Raw genomic sequence first — 19,068 nt, forward strand, 5'->3', positions numbered from 1 at the left:
ATTCGGTCTCTTGGGATAAGTTATTCCATTTGAGCAGTAGAATTAATCCTTTTTATTCGATCACATATAAAAACAACACAAGTGTTTAGGAAAACTTCTTCTTTGGTATGGTATCACTACGGAGTTATAATGTCGGCAACTCTGTATCACTGACTTGTAACTTTCAAACAGCATGAATAATAAGGGCACCACATTGGTTTTCTTTCTGAAAAAAGGCTTTCAGTTTTAGTACTAACCCTTTAGCACTATTTCATTGAAATAAAAATACAATAAACGCACAGAAGACTGAAATTGAGTCAACTGACGTGACATTTATAATTTGTTGACATTATGACAGTTTGACAAGACTAGGGATTGAAAAAGTTTTAATTGAAAAAGTAAAATGACAATTTATTAAAACGATTCACATGGATATAATCGATTAAAAATATTTATAAAATGTTCTGATACTTGCCTGTAGCGATTATCCAATCCTGGTTTCTACTGAAAAACTACCTCGTGGCAAGATTTTAATAAAATAATAAAATCTTTATCTTCTCTTTCACAATCTATAAAAGTTCATTTGGTCTATTATTATACATGTGCTATGAATGAGGGTTTTCGCGATTGAAAAATCCGCGAGATGGCAATACGTAGACGCGAGGTCCAAATGCTGCATGATTGGTGGATATCTGTCAATGTCATGTCAAAAATAACCAATCATGCAGCATTTGGACCTCACGTCTACGTATTGCCATCTGGCGGATTTTTCAATCGCGAAAACCCTCATTGGCATAGATTATGAGAGACTGGCAACTATACTAGGTTGATATCAGGTGATCCGTCTGCTCATTTGCCTCCTGTCACATAAAAAACAAATATATATGTTTCTCACACTTCAACTGGCATTGGATTCAACATCGGATTCTGACACTTTTACAGTTATGATACCATGAATATCAGTTTATGGTCCTAATTATTTTTATTTTATTTACGACCTTCGACCAGTTGGACACTTTAGATATCTTCTTGTAATAGTGTCAAACTGTCAATATCTTTTTAGCTTTTAACGCAAATCTAGTCTTCAAAGCAGTTTAATCGATTTATTTTATTTTCAAAATCGATATTTTATTGTCTATGATGGCCGCAGGAACATCACTATACATGGACTCCCAGCAATAAAGTACGGTAATGCCTCGTACAGATTTTATCGGCAAAAATTATGGAACTTGATAGGTTTTAGACCATGCCACGCACCAAAACGTCCGGAAGTTGTAATAGTATTATAGAATAAACGTTAAAAGACTTATTTATTTAATTTTTCAATGCTTAAGTGTCCATTAGAATGAAAGGGTGCTTAATGTATTAAAAAAAATAGAAAATAATTATGATGGGTTAATGTTTTTGGGCGGTTTTTTAGGCGGTTTCTGACAATGTCCTTTGGGGCTTGCTTGACCCATTTCTCAAAAAATTACAAGGCTTTAAGTTTTTAATTTTTTGAATTCACCTCTTCCTTCAAAAACAAGTGACTGCGTGGGCACCTTAACACTAATGAGCAAATATTTTATGTCATGCGATAGCTGATAAAATGATCTATTAGTAAAGTAGAAAACAGACACAAGTTTCATACATTTTAAGGGAGTAGGAATGGATTTAAGTAGAAAAAAACATTACTTTTTTCACTTCTTTTTCAGTTATTTTCCAACACAAGAAAAACCACGTCGTTAAAGTATGTTTTATTTGCATTGTATTATTAGTATTTGAGCTATTCTACAAAACGAATGTAAATTTATTAGTCTACGTCTATTACTTTCGAAGCTATTGTTGAACAAAGATACCCCTTTCCAGCCGGTTCCATAGCGCGGCTAGTCATGTAGTCGGAGTAGGTTGTGCGATTCTTTCAGGCAGTGCATTTTCGCATTTCTTTATTTTTCCCTCAAAATTTTAGCCTTGTAAGGAAGTTTCGGTTTCGGTTTCGGTTTCGGCCGAAATAGACACCGTTGCCGAAATTCGTTTTCGGTTTCGGTTTCGGTCGTAAAACTAGTTTCGGTCGGACACTACTCGCCACGCTTGGCAGGCGAGTTGGCGAGCGCAGTTTTTTATAAATTTCGCACGCAGACGCTGCTGCCCATCTCGTGCTACAGGATTTTGTCGCCTCTTACGACACGCCTCCTGTTGGCGGTGGGGAATTGTATTCTTTACGGCCGTCCCCACACGGCCAAAAATAGTCAAATGTGCGAAAATAAATAAAGGAGTCTATCAAGCAAGCCCATCGTTTTTAGTTTTGATTTATACTAAATAACAATAAAATATTTATTTTCATAAAACGCTAGGTACCTACAATACAAGGCAGCAGTAGTTATTGCACTAGGCTCGCAGACCTGTGTCGAATGGCATAAGAACTTAAATCAGAATAGTTAGTGTGTACGGCACAGGGTTTAGGGTACAGATAATTAGGTCTAGGGTACAGTACGCTAGCACGAAAAACTTTCGAGTTCGAATCGCTTGCGACCAAAACAGCGCCCTTGTGAACGCGTCGTAAAGTGAACTTAGTATGAGAAATGGTTGCACTAAACTTATTTTGACAATCAAAATTGTCACGTTATCGTTCAATTCGAAGGTTGAGTATCGAATTTTGTCGAATACGCAAACGATTTGAAGACGAAAGTTGTTCATGCTAGAGGTACAGATCAGGAAAGTTGGTGAACTTGTTTTGGGTCTATGTCTATATGTAAGAACTTTTATATACCAACATCGGAGCAATAAAGAATTTGAATTTGAATTTGAACTCACCTCTGTCAGGACGGGCGTCGCGAGGGCGTCGAGCGGCGGCGGCGATCCGGCGGCGCAGTGTGCCCAGACCAGCACCGCCGGCTTTTTTCTTCCTCTCCCTGTGGATTGTATTTATATTTATTGACAAAGATCTACCAACAACACATCTTTACACAAACAATTAATGCATGCAACTGGATACATGAGTAATTGGATCGCGCTGCGCGAGTTCGCGCACTCCTGGTTGTGTGCCAGGCGAAGTTATAAGAAGAAGTCATGACATTTACCAACGATAGCAGCCCGACGCGAAGTACCGTATTTATGGTGTCAAGCCCCAGAAGGGGGAGAATTGACTATGAGAAGGGATGGAGACATGGATCAGAGAAATTTGTAGGGAGTCAAGCAAAGCGCCCGGGGAAAAGAACCCAGAGCAAGTACCCGCGCGCTCTCCCGAGATTCGGTTCGTACGCCGTGAGGCAGGAAGAACCATGGGTGGTGGTGGGTTAATGCATGCAATGATGACAAGACCAAAAGATGTGTTTTGATTGACACAATATTGTTTTAATTAAAATTAGCTAAAATTAAACTCTTGACGTTAAAGATAACATTAAAACTTCGTATGGTTTCCATTCTGCCCATTTTAGAACTCAACACAGAGGCTTTTCAGGGCTCATAATAGGGTGATTTTTATTTTACAATCAAAATGTTTTGGTTTAACAAGCACTAGTAAACTGTGATGTGCTGTCAACAGGGCAGCAGTAATAGCATATTAGACTTATTTAGTTTTGTTGCAAAAATGTGCTATTAATACACCTGTAAGGCCCTGTTTTCACTAAAGCGGAGAGGTGAGGAGATGTGTTTTAATTCATAATTCATTTATTAATTGCATCTTGTAGTACATTGGATGTTAAATTGTAGTGTCTTAAAGCTAAACATGTACCCTGATTGGGCATTGCAACGTCAATAGTAGTTTGAGTAACTAATTTCGTTATTTCCACCACACCTCTCGGCTCAGCTTCGGTTCGAATAATTGACTTGAGGATACCTGTTGGGATAATCATAATAATAATCATAATTATTTATTTGCAATTAAACATGGTATATAAAGATGTTAGGTACAGACACTATTACCCGTATTCACAAACATTACTATGAGGTCTCACATTGCGCGTGGACGCACATGGTGACCCACAAACCAATCACAGAGCTGTGCGTTCGATTTTCTGCTTCACTTAAGCAAGTATCGTTTGTGAATACAAGCATAATATGTTTAGTAATCACCTTATGACATCCGCCATAGTCGGCGGCGCGGCCGGCAGACCTGCGCCGTCGCACGACTCGCCCTCCTGCGGACACAAAACGATCAAGATAAGTACAGAGTACAGACTAGTGCATTACAATCACAATGTAATGATACGTTTTTGCGAATACACATGGCGAGTATTCACCGACTGACATACAAAAAGAAAACTTAGTAAGGCTGTGAAGCTTAAAAAAAAAAGAAAAAAAAATTAATGATAAAGTTTCAAATTCAAATTCTTTATTGCTTCCTGATCTATCTTCTCCTTAAAATTGGCAGTGTCCCAAAGGGGACACTACAACTGCCGCCAGGGGTACCCTGTACCTGTCAAGGCAGCCTCAATTCCGTGCACATCTTCCGTTCCAGTATAACCACCAGGTTGGTAAATGGCTCTACTTCACTCGCGCCAGTTGTTGTGGTTCATGCTTTTTTCTTTTCCTTGCTGCAGTGTTTGACAATGTCGAATTGTCCACTACAACAGCCAGCAGAATTACCCTGAACGGTTTTAGGATCGCGTACCTTTGCCAGCGAGCCTTCCCCATACCTGTGCTGATGAACGTACTCCGTAGCTGTGTCGCATATCTACGCACATCTCCAGCGTTTCTGCCAGTATAACCATGAGGTTAGTACGACCTGTGTCCCCCGTAAATATAGACACCTCGTACCTGTGTCCCCTGTAAGGCTGGTTTTAGTGTCACGCGGACTGTCGGTGCGGATCGCTCCGCACAGCCGATCTGTATGAACTGCTAGGGAGCAAGCGGTTCCTCCGGACCGCATTACTCTAAAACGCTCCCTAGAAGTTCATACAAATTAGCCGCACCGGACGGTCCGCGTGACACTAAAACCAGCCTAACTCTAGGCACCCCGTACCGCGACGCCCATGTCTAGGCGGCGGCACAGGCAGCACAGCAGCCGGCTCATGGGCCGGTAGCTGTCAGCAGCCGTGCCCTGTACCCTCGTCCCCTGTACCTGCGACAGCGCGACGCCCATGTCTAGGCGGCGGCACAGGCAGCACAGCAGCCGGCTCATGGGCCGGTAGCTGTCAGCTGTGGCACTCTGTAGTTGTCCCAACGGAATCTGTGTCCCCCTGTACCTGTAGGAACCCCTATAATACCTACGAGCGTGCTCTGTTGCTGTGCCGCATACCTCCCGCGTTTCGGCCAGTATAACAGCGCCCATGAGTCTTTTTGTACTTGTGAAGACGGGTGTCCTCCGTAACTATAGGCGCCTCGTCTAGGCGGCGGCACAGGCAGCACAGCATGGGCCCGAAGCTGTCAGCTGTGGCACTCTAGTTGTCCCGGCGGCGTGCCCTGTACCCTCGTCCCCTGTACCTGCGACAGCGCGACGCCCCTGTCTAGGCGGCGGCACAGGCAGCACAGCAGCCGGCTCATGGGCCGGTAGCTGTCAGCAGCCGTGCCCTGTACCCTCGTCCCCTGTACCTGCGACAGCGCGACGCCCATGTCTAGGCGGCGGCACAGGCAGCACAGCAGCCGGCTCATGGGCCGGTAGCTGTCAGCAGCCGTGCCCTGTACCCTCGTCCCCTGTACCTGCGACAGCGCGACGCCCATGTCTAGGCGGCGGCACAGGCAGCACAGCAGCCGGCTCATGGGCCGGTAGCTGTCAGCAGCCGTGCCCTGTACCCTCGTCCCCTGTACCTGCGACAGCGCGACGCCCATGTCTAGGCGGCGGCACAGGCAGCACAGCAGCCGGCTCATGGGCCGGTAGCTGTCAGCAGCCGTGCCCTGTACCCTCGTCCCCTGTACCTGCGACAGCGCGACGCCCATGTCTAGGCGGCGGCACAGGCAGCACAGCAGCCGGCTCATGGGCCGGTAGCTGTCAGCAGCCGTGCCCTGTACCCTCGTCCCCTGTACCTGCGACAGCGCGACGCCCATGTCTAGGCGGCGGCACAGGCAGCACAGCAGCCGGCTCATGGGCCGGTAGCTGTCAGCAGCCGTGCCCTGTACCCTTGTCCCCTGTACCTGTGTACCCTCGTCCCCTGTACCTGCGACAGCGCGACGCCCATGTCTAGGCGGCGGCACAGGCAGCACAGCAGCCGGCTCATGGGGCGCGCGCCATCACCGCGCCGCAGCCGCACGCGCCCGCGCTGCAACAAATACGACATTAAGTCGACGCAGTCACTAGGTCTGCTATGGACAAAATGAGGACGATTTGGGGCAACAGAAACATTACCAAGGCCACGAAAACCAGGCTCGTTTATTGCCTAATATTCCCCATTTTCATCTATGCGTCGGAAACATGGGACTCTTCGTGAAACCGAAAGGAAGAAGATTGATGCATTGGAGATGTGGTGCTGGAGACGGATGCTGGGAATATCGTGGACCGAGTTTCAATAACTCCATATTAAAAGAACTCTGCATCAGACAACGCCTATCAACCACGGTTCAGTCACGCATTTTAACCTTTTTCGGCCATGTATCTCGGCGCAGTAATGACTCCATAGAGCGTCTCGTAGTGCAGGGAAAAGTTGAGGGCACCAGACCACGTGGTAGATCACCAATGAGATGGACAGACCAGATCAAGGCCGCAACTAAGTGCTCGGTTAGCGAAAGTACCCGGAAAGCTGCAGTCCGCGAGGAATGGCGCCGTATTACGAGGAACCTCACTCTGATTCGTGATTCAAAATGATGACGACCACTCTGACAAGAGTGTACCGACTGAGAAGAAGAAGTCGACGGCGTAAGGTACATTTTGACGTACAAGTTGCTGTTTATAGTTCTTTTTATGTACGAAGAAGGGCCCCACCAATTTTTGGTCGAGGGAAACGCGGGGTGCGGGGAGTTTGATCCGAGCAATCCGAGCGTCATTATTGTAGTGTGCGTGTGCACTCACGGACGTGTACCAATAACACTTAAACATTAGCGGAAGAATGGTGGGGCGCGTCTTCGTGGATGAAACGAACTATAAATACAGACAATAGACAGTGGCTTCTACGTAGATATCAGATGTTATTTTGCAACGAACACTCAAACATTAGCGAAAGAATGGTGGGGCGCGTCTTCGTGGATGAAACGATCTATAAATACAGACAACAGACAGTGGCTTTTATGTAGTTGTATCAGATGTTATTTTGCAACGAAAACTATCACGCATTTTATATTGTTTGTCCAACCGACGCGACGATAGCTGAATAGTGAAGGTATTGAATCAGCCGACTCCTGATCCGAGGAATGCGCGTTCGAACCTTCGCACACACTCGTAACACAAGGATATTTTGCTAAAATAGGTAGATACACCTAAAATAGTACCACTTTTGTCTCGACAAAAAATCAGTTTCTGAGAAGAAGGAAATAGGTCACTCTTCAACTCTTGTCAGTGTATTCCTGGCCCAGGTGTCACTGAGTGGACTGAATTAGACAGATTTTCCCACAAGTGGACTGAATTATACAGGTGTCCATGAAGATGGTGATTGATGAGTCTATCTACAAAAGCGAAAGGTCACTGACTGACTCACTGACTCATCACGAAATCTCAGAAACTACAAGTCCTAGGAGTCTAAAATTTTGCATGGGGGTTACTTTTAGAACATAGGTGCTCACTAAGACGGGATTTTGGAAAATTCTACCCCCAAGGGGGTAAAACGGAGTCCACGCGCACGAAGTCGCGGGCGGCCACTAATTATTTATCTAATGTTTACATGTTGAGTTGGTATGTTGGGCCGTTGGGGCAGAAAAGTTCTCGAGTGGCGACCACGGGCTGGAAGACGTAGCGTGGGCAGGCCTCCTACTAGGTGGACCGACGATCTGGTAAAGCTCGCGGGAAGAGCCTGGATGCGGGCAGCGCAGGACCGTGCATTGTGGCAAACCTTGGAGGAGGCCTTTGTCCAGCTGTGGACATCATTTTGCTTAAACAAACGAACGACATGTTGAGTTGGTATTTAAGAGAGTATGAAAACCAGTCAAGGTCAGAATCTGCAACTAGAACCATTTATCCAATCAATGATTTACTGCGTAGCTTCACTGGTGACAATAATAACAAAGGGGACAGCTGGCCATACAAAACGTGTGTTTTAGATTCAGTGTAGTCAGCATCTAAAGTAGTATTGGCATATCTAAATATACAAAAGTAAAAGGTCACTTACTGACTCACTCACTCATCACGAAATCTCAGAAATTACAAGTGCTAGGAGTCTCAAATTTTGCATGAGGTTTCCTTTTAGAACGTAGGTGCTCACTAAGAACGGATTTTACGAAACTCCACCCTTAAGGCCGGCAATACACGGACCGCTTGAAGCAGTCAGGGTCGACAGCTTCAAGCTGTAGACCGCCCGAATCAGTTGCAACTGCTCGAGCGGTTCGTGTATGTGCGTCCATAGAACTCTGCAGTTCACTGTGCAGTCGCAGCTTGAAGCTGTCGAACCCGACTGCTTCAAGCGGTCATTGCCGCTCTAAGGGAGTAAAACGGGATCCATGCGTGCGAAGTCGCGGAAGGCCGCTAGTTTAAGCTAACTTATCAGAAGCATTTTTATGTTTTTGAATTAATTTTAGAGAACTGATTTGTATTATGTTGCTACCTTAAATAAATAAAATAACACTAAAGAAATCAATTCACAGGATCAGTTGTTGTGGAATTCCTTAGGGGAGGCCTTTGCCCAGCAGTGGACGTCATTTGGCTGAAACTAACGAAAGGAATCAACTGCCTCAAGCAACCAGTGTACCATTAAAAAGTAAATTAATTACCAATTAACCAAATAACTATTAACTAGTCTGGTACCTGCTATTAAAGTGTGATTATTTATGGGCATTTCTCTGTAAGCTCGTACAGGTCCCATACAAATGCTGTCCTGGCAATTATTTTTAACATTTTCCAAAAAACCGTGATCCATTTCAAAGAAAATTGACTATTATTTTAGTTAGGTAAGGAGTCCCACTGAAATTATTAATATTTTCCGAGTTATTAGCGATTTTCCAAGAAATCATGACAGGGGACTGTTAATTGAGACAGAGGACTGTTATACTTTAAGAAAAAGTCATTTTAAATTGATCAATTATTTATTATTTTATAGCAAATCAATAGTAAACAAAATGTCTTTATAAAAAAATTAACAGAAATAACAACTTTCCTTAATAAACATTCATATCAAAAATTAACCTTAACCTCTGAGGCACTGAATTCCGAGTACCACCCGTTCCTGCTATTTCATCATCAAATCTTTGAGGGGAATTTGTGGTCAATTCAGGTTCAGCAGATTAAAGATTTTCCGTTATAATGCTCACAAGAACCACTGTTGCAAAAGCAGCTGACACTTTTCATTGTTAGTCATCAACATCATTTCAGCACTGGACGTCCACTGCTGAACATAGGCCTCCCGCCCTCCCCCAATGACTTCCACATCGCACAGTAGGTAGAGCGGCCTGCATCCAACGCCTTTCTGCTACCTTTATGAGGTCGTCGGTCCACCCACAAGGTGGCTCGGTGTCGCTTGTCTCTCGCTGCGTTTTCCGGTACATAGCCTCTACTCCAGAACCTTGCTGCCTCATTGTTAGTGTTTTATATTTATTTGGAAAGCCGAGGATGGACCAGGAATAAATACTTGCGACCTGATGCACATATTTGTGCAATTTCAGGCAGAGGACTGTTGCCAGGGGACTGTGTATTTCGGCTAGATTTCACAATATTTACGAAAATGATGTTAAATAGTGTTTTAAGAATCTACCGATCAATTGAGACATAAATGTTATATCAATTTATGCTTTATTTAGAGATTATTAAGTAATTAACATGCATTTATGACTTATCAGAGGACTGTGTGTGGTGGCGATTGAAGCGCGTGTTCACCTCACAAATGACGCTCTGACACTAAAAAAAATAGGCATCTCAACGCCGCATTCGGCAAGGTTGCCTATTTTATAGCAATTGCATTTCATTTCTCTCAAAAAAAACATCGTAGCTATTATAGTTTTTTTATATTATGAATTTAAATTTTTGGCAGGGGACTGTATTAAAATTCTGGGGACAAAGTTTACAGGAGTTTACTAAATAAATAAAATTGGTAATGAGAGCTTGTTTTACGAAAATAATATAATTTCATTATTATTCTTTATGCTATGAGCTGCCAGATGTATGTAGTTTCAATATCTTCTTCGTAAAACTCATTTCTAGGCGGAAATGCAGTGATGGGGACAGCCAGGGGACTGTATTTTTCGGGCTTCAATCGAGTCTAGAAAAAAACTACAAATAGTTATGGTTCTAAAAACAAAGGGCCCGTAAAGTTTTGGGGTTAAAGTTTCATTACGAGTGTGTTTTTTTTTAAATATTTTAATTGCTTTTTGAAAAAATCGGCCGGGACAGCTGATTACGAGCTTACAGAGAATCGCCCTTATCATACACCAATTTTTTCAATGATTTGACTATCTTAAAACTTATTAAGTGCTTAAAATTGAATGATGCTTAGAAATTAAAGGTTTCACAAATAGGTAAAAGCAAATAGAAATAAAAATATCCGGGTCTTGCATACTAATGATATTAGTGGAAATACTTCATTATGAGTTAAAGCTTATAGGACTATACAATAATATTATGGTTATAGAAATTTTATTTCTTCAAATTTCTTACAGGTCAATTTTGAAATTAGGTTAATCTATGATTTTTTTGTAGTCTAAACTTTTACTGTGTCTTTCTAAGTAATGGAATACTCTATTCAACACCATAGAAGTGGTAAACTAAATATGGGAGACCATGTTTAACAAAGTTCATTGACCTTTGAATCTCATAAGCATCATCATTTCAGCCATAGGACATCCACTGCTGAACATTGGCCTCCCCCAATGATTTCCATGTTGATCAATTAATAGTGGCCTGTGTCCAGCGCCTTCCTGCTACCTTTATGATGTTGTCGGTCCACCTTGTGCTTATTAACCATACTGCTTATTATTAGAAAACCAATTTTGTTATTATTAGACACCAAAATAATAAAAATAAGATATGAGCCGTGCCCCAAAACAACTTAGAACTAAGACAGTAGTTTTGTTGTCCAAACTGGTTCATTACTTGCTAATATGTATGCAATGCAAAATGCTAGTGGCCAACCTTTATTTTTGATGCCAATAGCTTGAAGGCTCTATATGAATTGAATTTCAAGTTATATCAGCAATTTTGAATCTTATGGGTGTTTATTTGATCCATAAATTATTATATTGTGTGTCTCAGGATAAAGGAAGTAAATAGTTAACTTTTATAAATAAATGTTACCAAATTTTTTCCTTTTGCTTTTAGCCAGTATTGTTTACCACTTTCAGTTGCAAAAAAAACATTCACTTTTATATCATCCTCACACTGGCCACTAAGTTTTGAAATAAAAAAGGAGGTCAATGAAAGATGTATCATCTGTGCTACATGGCCTACATGACAGCCGCCCTACATACCTTCCGGCCTCATCCCTTCCGTATCGGGGGCATGTGGCAGCCGTGAGGACTCCGAAAGTGAACGTAGGGGGTGCGGTTCACCACGAGGGGTGCCTGACGTCACTGCGCGCGCACCTGACCTCGTCCCGACGTGACCCACATAGGCAGTTCATTGCGACACTACAGAAATGTCAACAGCACTCGCCCACAGCCAAAGGCTACGAGATCTATTGACTAACACCTTCTGACGCCCTAGAAACACTATTGCGGACATCGCTATGATCCAAAAACTAGCCATCCAACTCCAAAACCACTTCTTTCGGGACAACTTTTCAGAAGTTATCAAACTGACATTTAATTTTGTAGGTATTGCGAGGGAATTATGAGAGATGATAGAAATTGGAATGCACTCACTTGCAGCCGAAGGCATTACGCGAATTATCCCAAACACACTCGCCAGTCTTCACACAAACATTTTGTTATTTTTCACTAACACCACCACCGCCATTATCATTCTATACGTCAACTTGTAAGACCCAAAACCACTGATCACCTCGCTTCCATTTCCACTTATTTGGCACGCAATGCACTTATCACTATTGCCTTAATATATTTTTACACAAATAAGTCACGGATACAAGCTCGTCGTACAAAAAAACTGAAAAAACAGGAAAAGATGAACCCGTTAGATCTTCCCGTTCTTTGCAATACTACTGCTGCCAACTTTGAAATTTTGTAAATAAATACAAATTGTACCAACATTAACAACTTAACATGACAGAATTACGACACTCCATTGGCTGTTTCACGACAAAAGCGAGAGATTGGTCAAAAGTTTGACACATTTTTCTAATTAGCCAATCGCAACACAGGTTAAAAATCTCATTTCAAATTAGAGACACTAGCCGATTTTCTTTCATAATCGGATACAAACATGGAATTGTTCCAGAAAAAATATTTTTATGCGAGGTTCTCAAAATTATTTCTATACAACTGAAATAAAGGTAGGTAAATGCAAATTATTTGAGATATGGATTTAAATTTTAATTAATTGACAAAGAAAAATCCAAACTCAACAAACGCATTTCTGATAAAATCATAATCAAAAGTTTTCCAAACATTTTAATTATAAGCGTATCCAAATTTTTCAAGACAAATGAATGACAGCTGTGTGAATTTGATTTGATTTTGTAAATGAAAAAATTGGTAAAATCTGTGTGTCAGTTTGTAAATCCATTTTTGTAGTGCGTCTAATCAAAAAGAAAAAGTAGTTTTAGTTTACTTGTGATACAGATTTACAGCTTTTCACTGGATCAGGTACGATAATGTAAAAATGATACTTGTTTACCTACATGCTATAGTTCTCAACGATTGTTTATTTTGGTAAATAACCGCATAATGTCTTGGCCAGACCATAATTCAATAAATAAAATTTATTCGATAGTGTTCAATGTTGTGATAAATAATTGTAGTAACCTCCAGTAGGTTAATATTGCTTGTTTACCTATATAGTTATACCCTAGCCATATTATAACCTGGATCTACCTGGATACTATTATATCTATCAGAATTCCTGAACCTATGACGCAATTTGAACTTATAAAAATTCATAATATTCTTCAAAATGGATAAATTTTGTCTACATCCCTTATTCTCATCTTGTCTACCCTCATATTCCTTGGTGATAGCCAGGTTCATTTTATCCAGGCTCATTTCCACATTCCTTGAAACATTAAGAATTCATAACTCCTATAATAAGCCTATTTATTTATTCATTTATTGCACATAGGTATCAGTTTGAAATGTAAAACTAGCTTTCGCTTTGAATTTAGTTCTATCACAGAGTTTCCATTCACACATAATGTGGTGTTCTAATGGTGAAATAATTTTCAAAATTTCTTCAGTAGATCCATCAATTGCCCATGCTGCAACTTCACAAACTGTACCTCTTTGTAATGTTAGTCGTAGATCAATTCAAGATGGTATTTGAGGTTAAGGCTATCAAGGCTATCATCTTTTCAACTCAGTTTCTTTCAAACAAAAGTTTGAGCTTGTTGTTTTATGTGTATCAATAATGTCTTTATCTATCTATCCTTCTCTCTTGGCCTTCTACTGAAAATCACTGTAAATCAGTGTTCTGGACACTGTGGACATTGTGTCCATCATACTCTTAATTGGTAGGATATTCTTACTTAATGGGTGTCCATTTTGGCACTCTTTATTATAATATACCTATTATTATTTATTTGTTACTATTTATTTGGTAATGGTAATAAAAAAATATTTCTTACACTACACCTAACCCTAATAGACTAGAGCTACGTAAGTAAACATAAGTCTAACTTTAAGGTGGCTTTTTCTGTATATTCAATAGACTGTAATTCTACTAAAGTTATACCATAAAATCCGATTTTTATGTATAATATTTTGGCAATAATTAGAAGTAGTTTCCCCATCAGCCAGACTCATCTAGCTTTTTCACGAGTAAGGTTTCTGTTTGCATAGCTGGGCATTAACTCGTTAATCCGTTAATTAACGAAGTTAACATTTCTATTAACGGATTAACTTTTAAGTTAACTTTAAAAAATGTTAACGGACTCGTTAACTTCCGTTAAATTATCCTAAGTCCGTTAATCGTTAATCCAGTACCTACTATTTACCAAAAAGATAAAGCAGGCACGCTGAAAAACACTAGAAAAAACGCGTTCTGACAAGTACGTTCGGGCTTCCAGAACCCAAAACAACATTTTTTGTAACCAGAACAAAACGAAATAAAAATGCAATTTTTTTATTTATTTACAAGCTTTATATTGACTTGTTAGTATGTGTGGGACAAATCTTGCAACTGAATAAAATTTAAGACCAGTTCTCAACCGATTGAGCTGAAATTTGGTATACTTATGTAAGTACGATGAAAATGCAATGTTATGGTACCATTAAGCTGGTCTGATGGTGGAGTCAGGAGGTGGCCATAGGAATTCCTAAACGAAACGGTGGAAACTTATCGACTTTGGGTTTGTTGGATTTGTCTTTTCGAGCACTTTGGTGCTAAATTGCATTGTAATTGAATCAAGGCTCTGAGATTGAGATAATATAGACTAAGAGCTGGTGAACGCCAGACCTGCGTCATTTTATAAAAGCTGAAAGTTTGTCAGCGTATGCTCCTAATATAGGTTAGAATGTTGGTGGATTATGAAGTTTGGATCATCGTTGCTTTGGCAGCTATCCTGAAAAAACTGTCTGGCAAGGAGTTGGAACTGTCAAAACTGTGTGGCTGATGTCGAAACAACTTCTAATCATTGCCCAAATATTATACATAAAAATCAGATTTTATGGTATAACCTAAGTAGAATTACAGTCTATTGAATATACTTACAGAAAAAGCCACCGTAAAAGTTAGGCTTACGTTATACCATAAACGTTGATTTTTACCATAAACGCTAAAATATTAGGGCAATAATTAGAAGTAGTTTCCTCATCAGCAAGACAGTTTTAACAGTTCCAACTCCTTGCCAGACAGTTTTTTTAGGATAGCTGCTAAAGCCACGATGACCCAATCATTATGATTCACCAACATTCTATCCATATTAGGAGCATACCTTAAAAAAACTTTCAGCTTTTATAAAATGACGTAGGTCTGGCGTTCACTAGCTCTTAGTCTACTACTAAAAAGTGTAAAATTAAATTATTAAAATACTTTTTTAAAAACAAGCTTTTATTCTGAAATGCCGTTGTTACTAAAACGAAAAAAAACCGGCCAAGTGCGTGTCGGACACACGCACAAAGGGTTCCGTACCATTGATTTATGATTTTTTTTTTAATTTAAGTTATTTGTATGAAGGATTACGCGGTAATAAGCGGTTTACGATTTACGAGGTATTAAAAAAAACTACTTACTAGATCTCGTTCAAAACAATTTTCGTTGGTAGTTTTTATAGTAATGTACATCATATGTTTTTTTTTAGATTTTTCATTTTCTTATTTTATAAGTTAGAGGGGGGGACCAACTTTTTTCCACTTTGGAAGCGTCTGTCAAACTAACTATTCGGTTTAGAAATTCCACTGTCCACCGTGTCTCTCTAGATACTCGACATTGGCAAAACCAGTGTGCTGTAAATTCGCACCATTGAAGCCATTAGACAGAATAATAATAATAGAAAAAAAATATTTTAGAAACCTCGATATCATTTTTGAAGACCTATCCATAGATACCCCACACGTATGTGTTTGATGAAAAAAAAATTTTTGAGTTTCAGTTCTAAGTATGGGGAGTGGGGAGCCCCCAATATTTATTATTATTTTTATTTTTGCATCAAAATCTTAATGCGGTTCACAGAATACAGCTACTTACCAAGTTTCAACAGTATAGCTCTTATATGTAGTTTCGGAAAAAAATGGCTGAGACATACGGACGGACAGACGGACGGACGGACAGACAGACATAACGAATCTATAAGGGTTCCGTTTTTTGCCATTTGGCTACGGAACCCTAAAAAGAGGAATAAATTCCGTGCGCGATACAAGCTTTCGAAATTATTTGAACCTTGCATACAATTACTTTTTTTGTTTTATTATTATGTGTTAACGGATTAACGATTAACGTTAACTTGCGTTAAATCTTGCTAAATGTAACGTTTTAACGTTTAACGAAGTTAATTTTTTTATTAACGGTTTAACGATTAACGAAGTTAACTATTTGATTAACGGTGCCCAGCTATGTCTGTTTGTCAAAGAAAGAAATATTTTTGTCCACAGAACAGCCTCATGATTATACAACATGGACGAGCCCTCCACAAGCGGATCACCTCCATCCACCAGCGTCGTAGTCCCCGAGTCTCCGGGGAGCCCCAACTTATTAGATCCACCCTCCCCGGACAGTCCAGGCCTGGGCTCCCCTCTACGACTTGATACCAACCCGGAAATCTTCGAGCAACCGGAAGATGAGTACAGTAACATAGGAACAGATTCAGGCCCAATAAATTTCAGCGAAAGCAGCCGAAGTAACTGGAGGAGGCTGGATGACGAAAACTCCAACTCAGCTTTACCACACAGTTCCACCAACGAAGACAGCAATAGCACAGCCATACAGTCTATGAATGAGGAGTCTAACAGCATGCTGTCTATACCTGAAGCGCAGGTCAGGAAAAGTGACGACCACTCCGACGAACCCCCCAGCAAAGTTAGGAAGATTTCGTCGCCGAAAACGGACGACATGGACGGAGAAACGTGCCCCATTTGCTTAGATTCGTGGGGCAATTCTGGGGATCATAGATTGGTTGCGTTAAAATGCGGTCATCTGTTCGGTTCGCAGTGCGTCGAGCGTTGGTTGAAAGCGCAAATATCTAAAGACAGATCGTGTCCTACCTGCAAAAGTAAGGCCCATTTGAAAGATCTAAGGCACATCTATGCTAGACGCTTGGTGGCTGCAGACACGTCGCAAGTAACGACGCTGCAGAATCAAATTCATACGCTTCAAGCAGAGAAGAGCCGAGCGGAATTGGATCTCCAAAAGTCGAGGATAGCCCACCGAGCCTGCCTCTTACAACTCGAAGTGCTTAGGAGCACTTTGATGAAGTGCCAAGTGGCGAAAGAACCGCCCGTTCGCAGATCCTTCAGGTTCGCTTTGGAGAAAAACTTGGAGATATCCAGAGAAGGCGGCTGTCGGGTGATGACGTACAACTGTCGCTCGTACGAACTATACGTCTCTCAGAAAAGCACAAATACTTTATTCCCAGGCTTTGGGATAAGAAAAGTCAGCTGCGTCGACTACAAATTGGGGCAATTCGTGCATTTGCACCCAAAACCTATCAGGGACATAACGTATTCTCAACGCAGAGACCTTCTTTTGAGCGTTGGCTTAGACAGCACTGCCAGAATCATGGAAAGAGGCAATGCCTGCATGACAGTCAACGCTGGCTTCCCATTATGGTCTTGTTCATGGGACTACATGAGAACCAACGAGTTTTACGTCGGCGGAGTGGGCGGGGTTATCCACCAATACGACGTGAGGAACTCGAGTACTTATATGCAGAGATTATCAGATCCCAGTGATATTTCCCCTGTTGTATCCTTGTGTTCTACTGAACATGGGTTGTTGTCCTGTCAGTTGAACTCTTGCTGGCTGTGGACGTCGAATATGAGGCAGTGGGAACCCCGCACTATACCCATTGATGGTCCTTTTATGTCCTTGTGCTACGACAATGAATCCCACAGAGCGCTAATTTCTTGCAGATCAGGATTGGCGACTTCTGATCGCTCCAGGCTTACGCTATGCAAACTGAGAAGTAGTGTGCCTAGCGGAGAGGTGTTGTTCGATGTGGAGCATACTTTAAACGGCTCTGCGAAGTCTTCCATTATGTCTCGAGCCGCTTGGGTGAAAACTACGGGTGCGTCGTGGGTGGCTGCCCATTCTGAGAGCGACTCGATGTTGTACCTTCACGGTTTGGACGGAGCTAGGAGTATATCACTGTTAGCAGCGGAACCAGCTCTTGATGTGTGTTCGGCACAAATAAATGGTGACACGATTGTAGCCTCGCTGTCTGAATCCAGACTTAGGTTGTACAAATCTGTGGCAATGAACTCATGATATTAACTTGAACTTAGTGCTGTGATTATGTGAATCGGTGCAGTGAACTGAAATTGATACTTCTGTTGTTTTGAAGCATGCTATTGATGAACAGTTTAGTTTTATAGTACCCATGGACCTCCTAATCTAGAGAGGACTTTTAATTTACGATATCCCAAAGTGGCTAGCCCACTTTGCTACGAACTCTCACGCACATGTCACGAAAACCTATCTTACGGGCATCGAACCATAATATTGCTTTGGGGCTTCTCCGTTCGAAGCTATACAAGCACAAATTTAGCATGCCCTGTGCACGAAAAAATATCGCTCAACCCATGGACATACTTTTTTTATAGGTCCATGGTTTAACCAGTAATTTTTAGATAGAATCTGCTAGGATCTTACCAAAATAATGTTTGTATTAAAAATTAAAACAATTTGTAATCTCAAAATCGGAAAAGAACCACTGCCAAAGTAAAATAATGCTGCCTGATGCCTCGTAGAATAACAATTAGAAATAAATACTTAATTTTTATGACCCAGGACCGATTACACCGATAGATTTTTGTTTTGTATTGTCTTTAAATTGATGTTAATGTGATTTAAACATTCAAGGCCCTTTCTGAATAAAGTTTTTTGTGTAAAAACAAAATAACTATGTATTCCCGGAATTCCGAACAGTAAAAAACATTACAATTGTATTTCCTAGCTTTATTATTGGCAGTAGAAATAGGAATTTATTATTCAACTACTGTTAAAAACATTTATGTAGACTCCCCTTACTAATAAAACTTACACGCTCCTTGAACAGTGTTTTAAAATGACGTTTAGTATGGAAATGTCATTATAAAACAGTGTTCAACAACTGTGTAACTTTTTATTAGTAAGGGGTAACTCGTGTACCTATTATTTACGCGTCAGCAGTATGTAGTGAAACTCGGAAATTGTTTTTAGTGATGTTATACGTAAATTCCTATTTATATCACTGCCTGTAAAGCTGGGAAATAAATTCCCGTGTGCTTACTAGCAATAAAATGAAGTTATTCTGTGATAGATCACTAGAAAGGGTCATTATTATGCCAAGTACTTTA

At 40.9% G+C, this 19,068-nt stretch overlaps 1 protein-coding gene across 1 annotated transcript; it reads left to right on the forward strand.

The window, feature by feature from the left end:
* Nucleotides 1-12,582: 12,582 nt before the first annotated feature.
* LOC135085546 (E3 ubiquitin-protein ligase RFWD3-like) lies at nucleotides 12,583-18,164 on the forward strand. Its single transcript, XM_063980326.1, has 2 exons — nucleotides 12,583-12,729; nucleotides 16,168-18,164. The coding sequence occupies exon 2, from the start codon at nucleotides 16,190-16,192 to the stop codon at nucleotides 17,996-17,998; it is 1,809 nt and encodes a 602-aa protein (XP_063836396.1). The 5' UTR covers nucleotides 12,583-12,729; nucleotides 16,168-16,189; the 3' UTR covers nucleotides 17,999-18,164.
* Nucleotides 18,165-19,068: the final 904 nt, after the last annotated feature.

The sequence above is a fragment of the Ostrinia nubilalis genome, chromosome 28, assembly GCF_963855985.1.
Source record: "Ostrinia nubilalis chromosome 28, ilOstNubi1.1, whole genome shotgun sequence".
Lineage (NCBI taxonomy): Eukaryota > Metazoa > Arthropoda > Insecta > Lepidoptera > Crambidae > Ostrinia > Ostrinia nubilalis.

Coding starts and splice junctions, on each gene's coding strand:
- LOC135085546 (XM_063980326.1), top strand. CDS start 16,190: ATGGACGAGCCCTCCACAAGCGGATCACCTCCATCCACCAGCGTCGTA.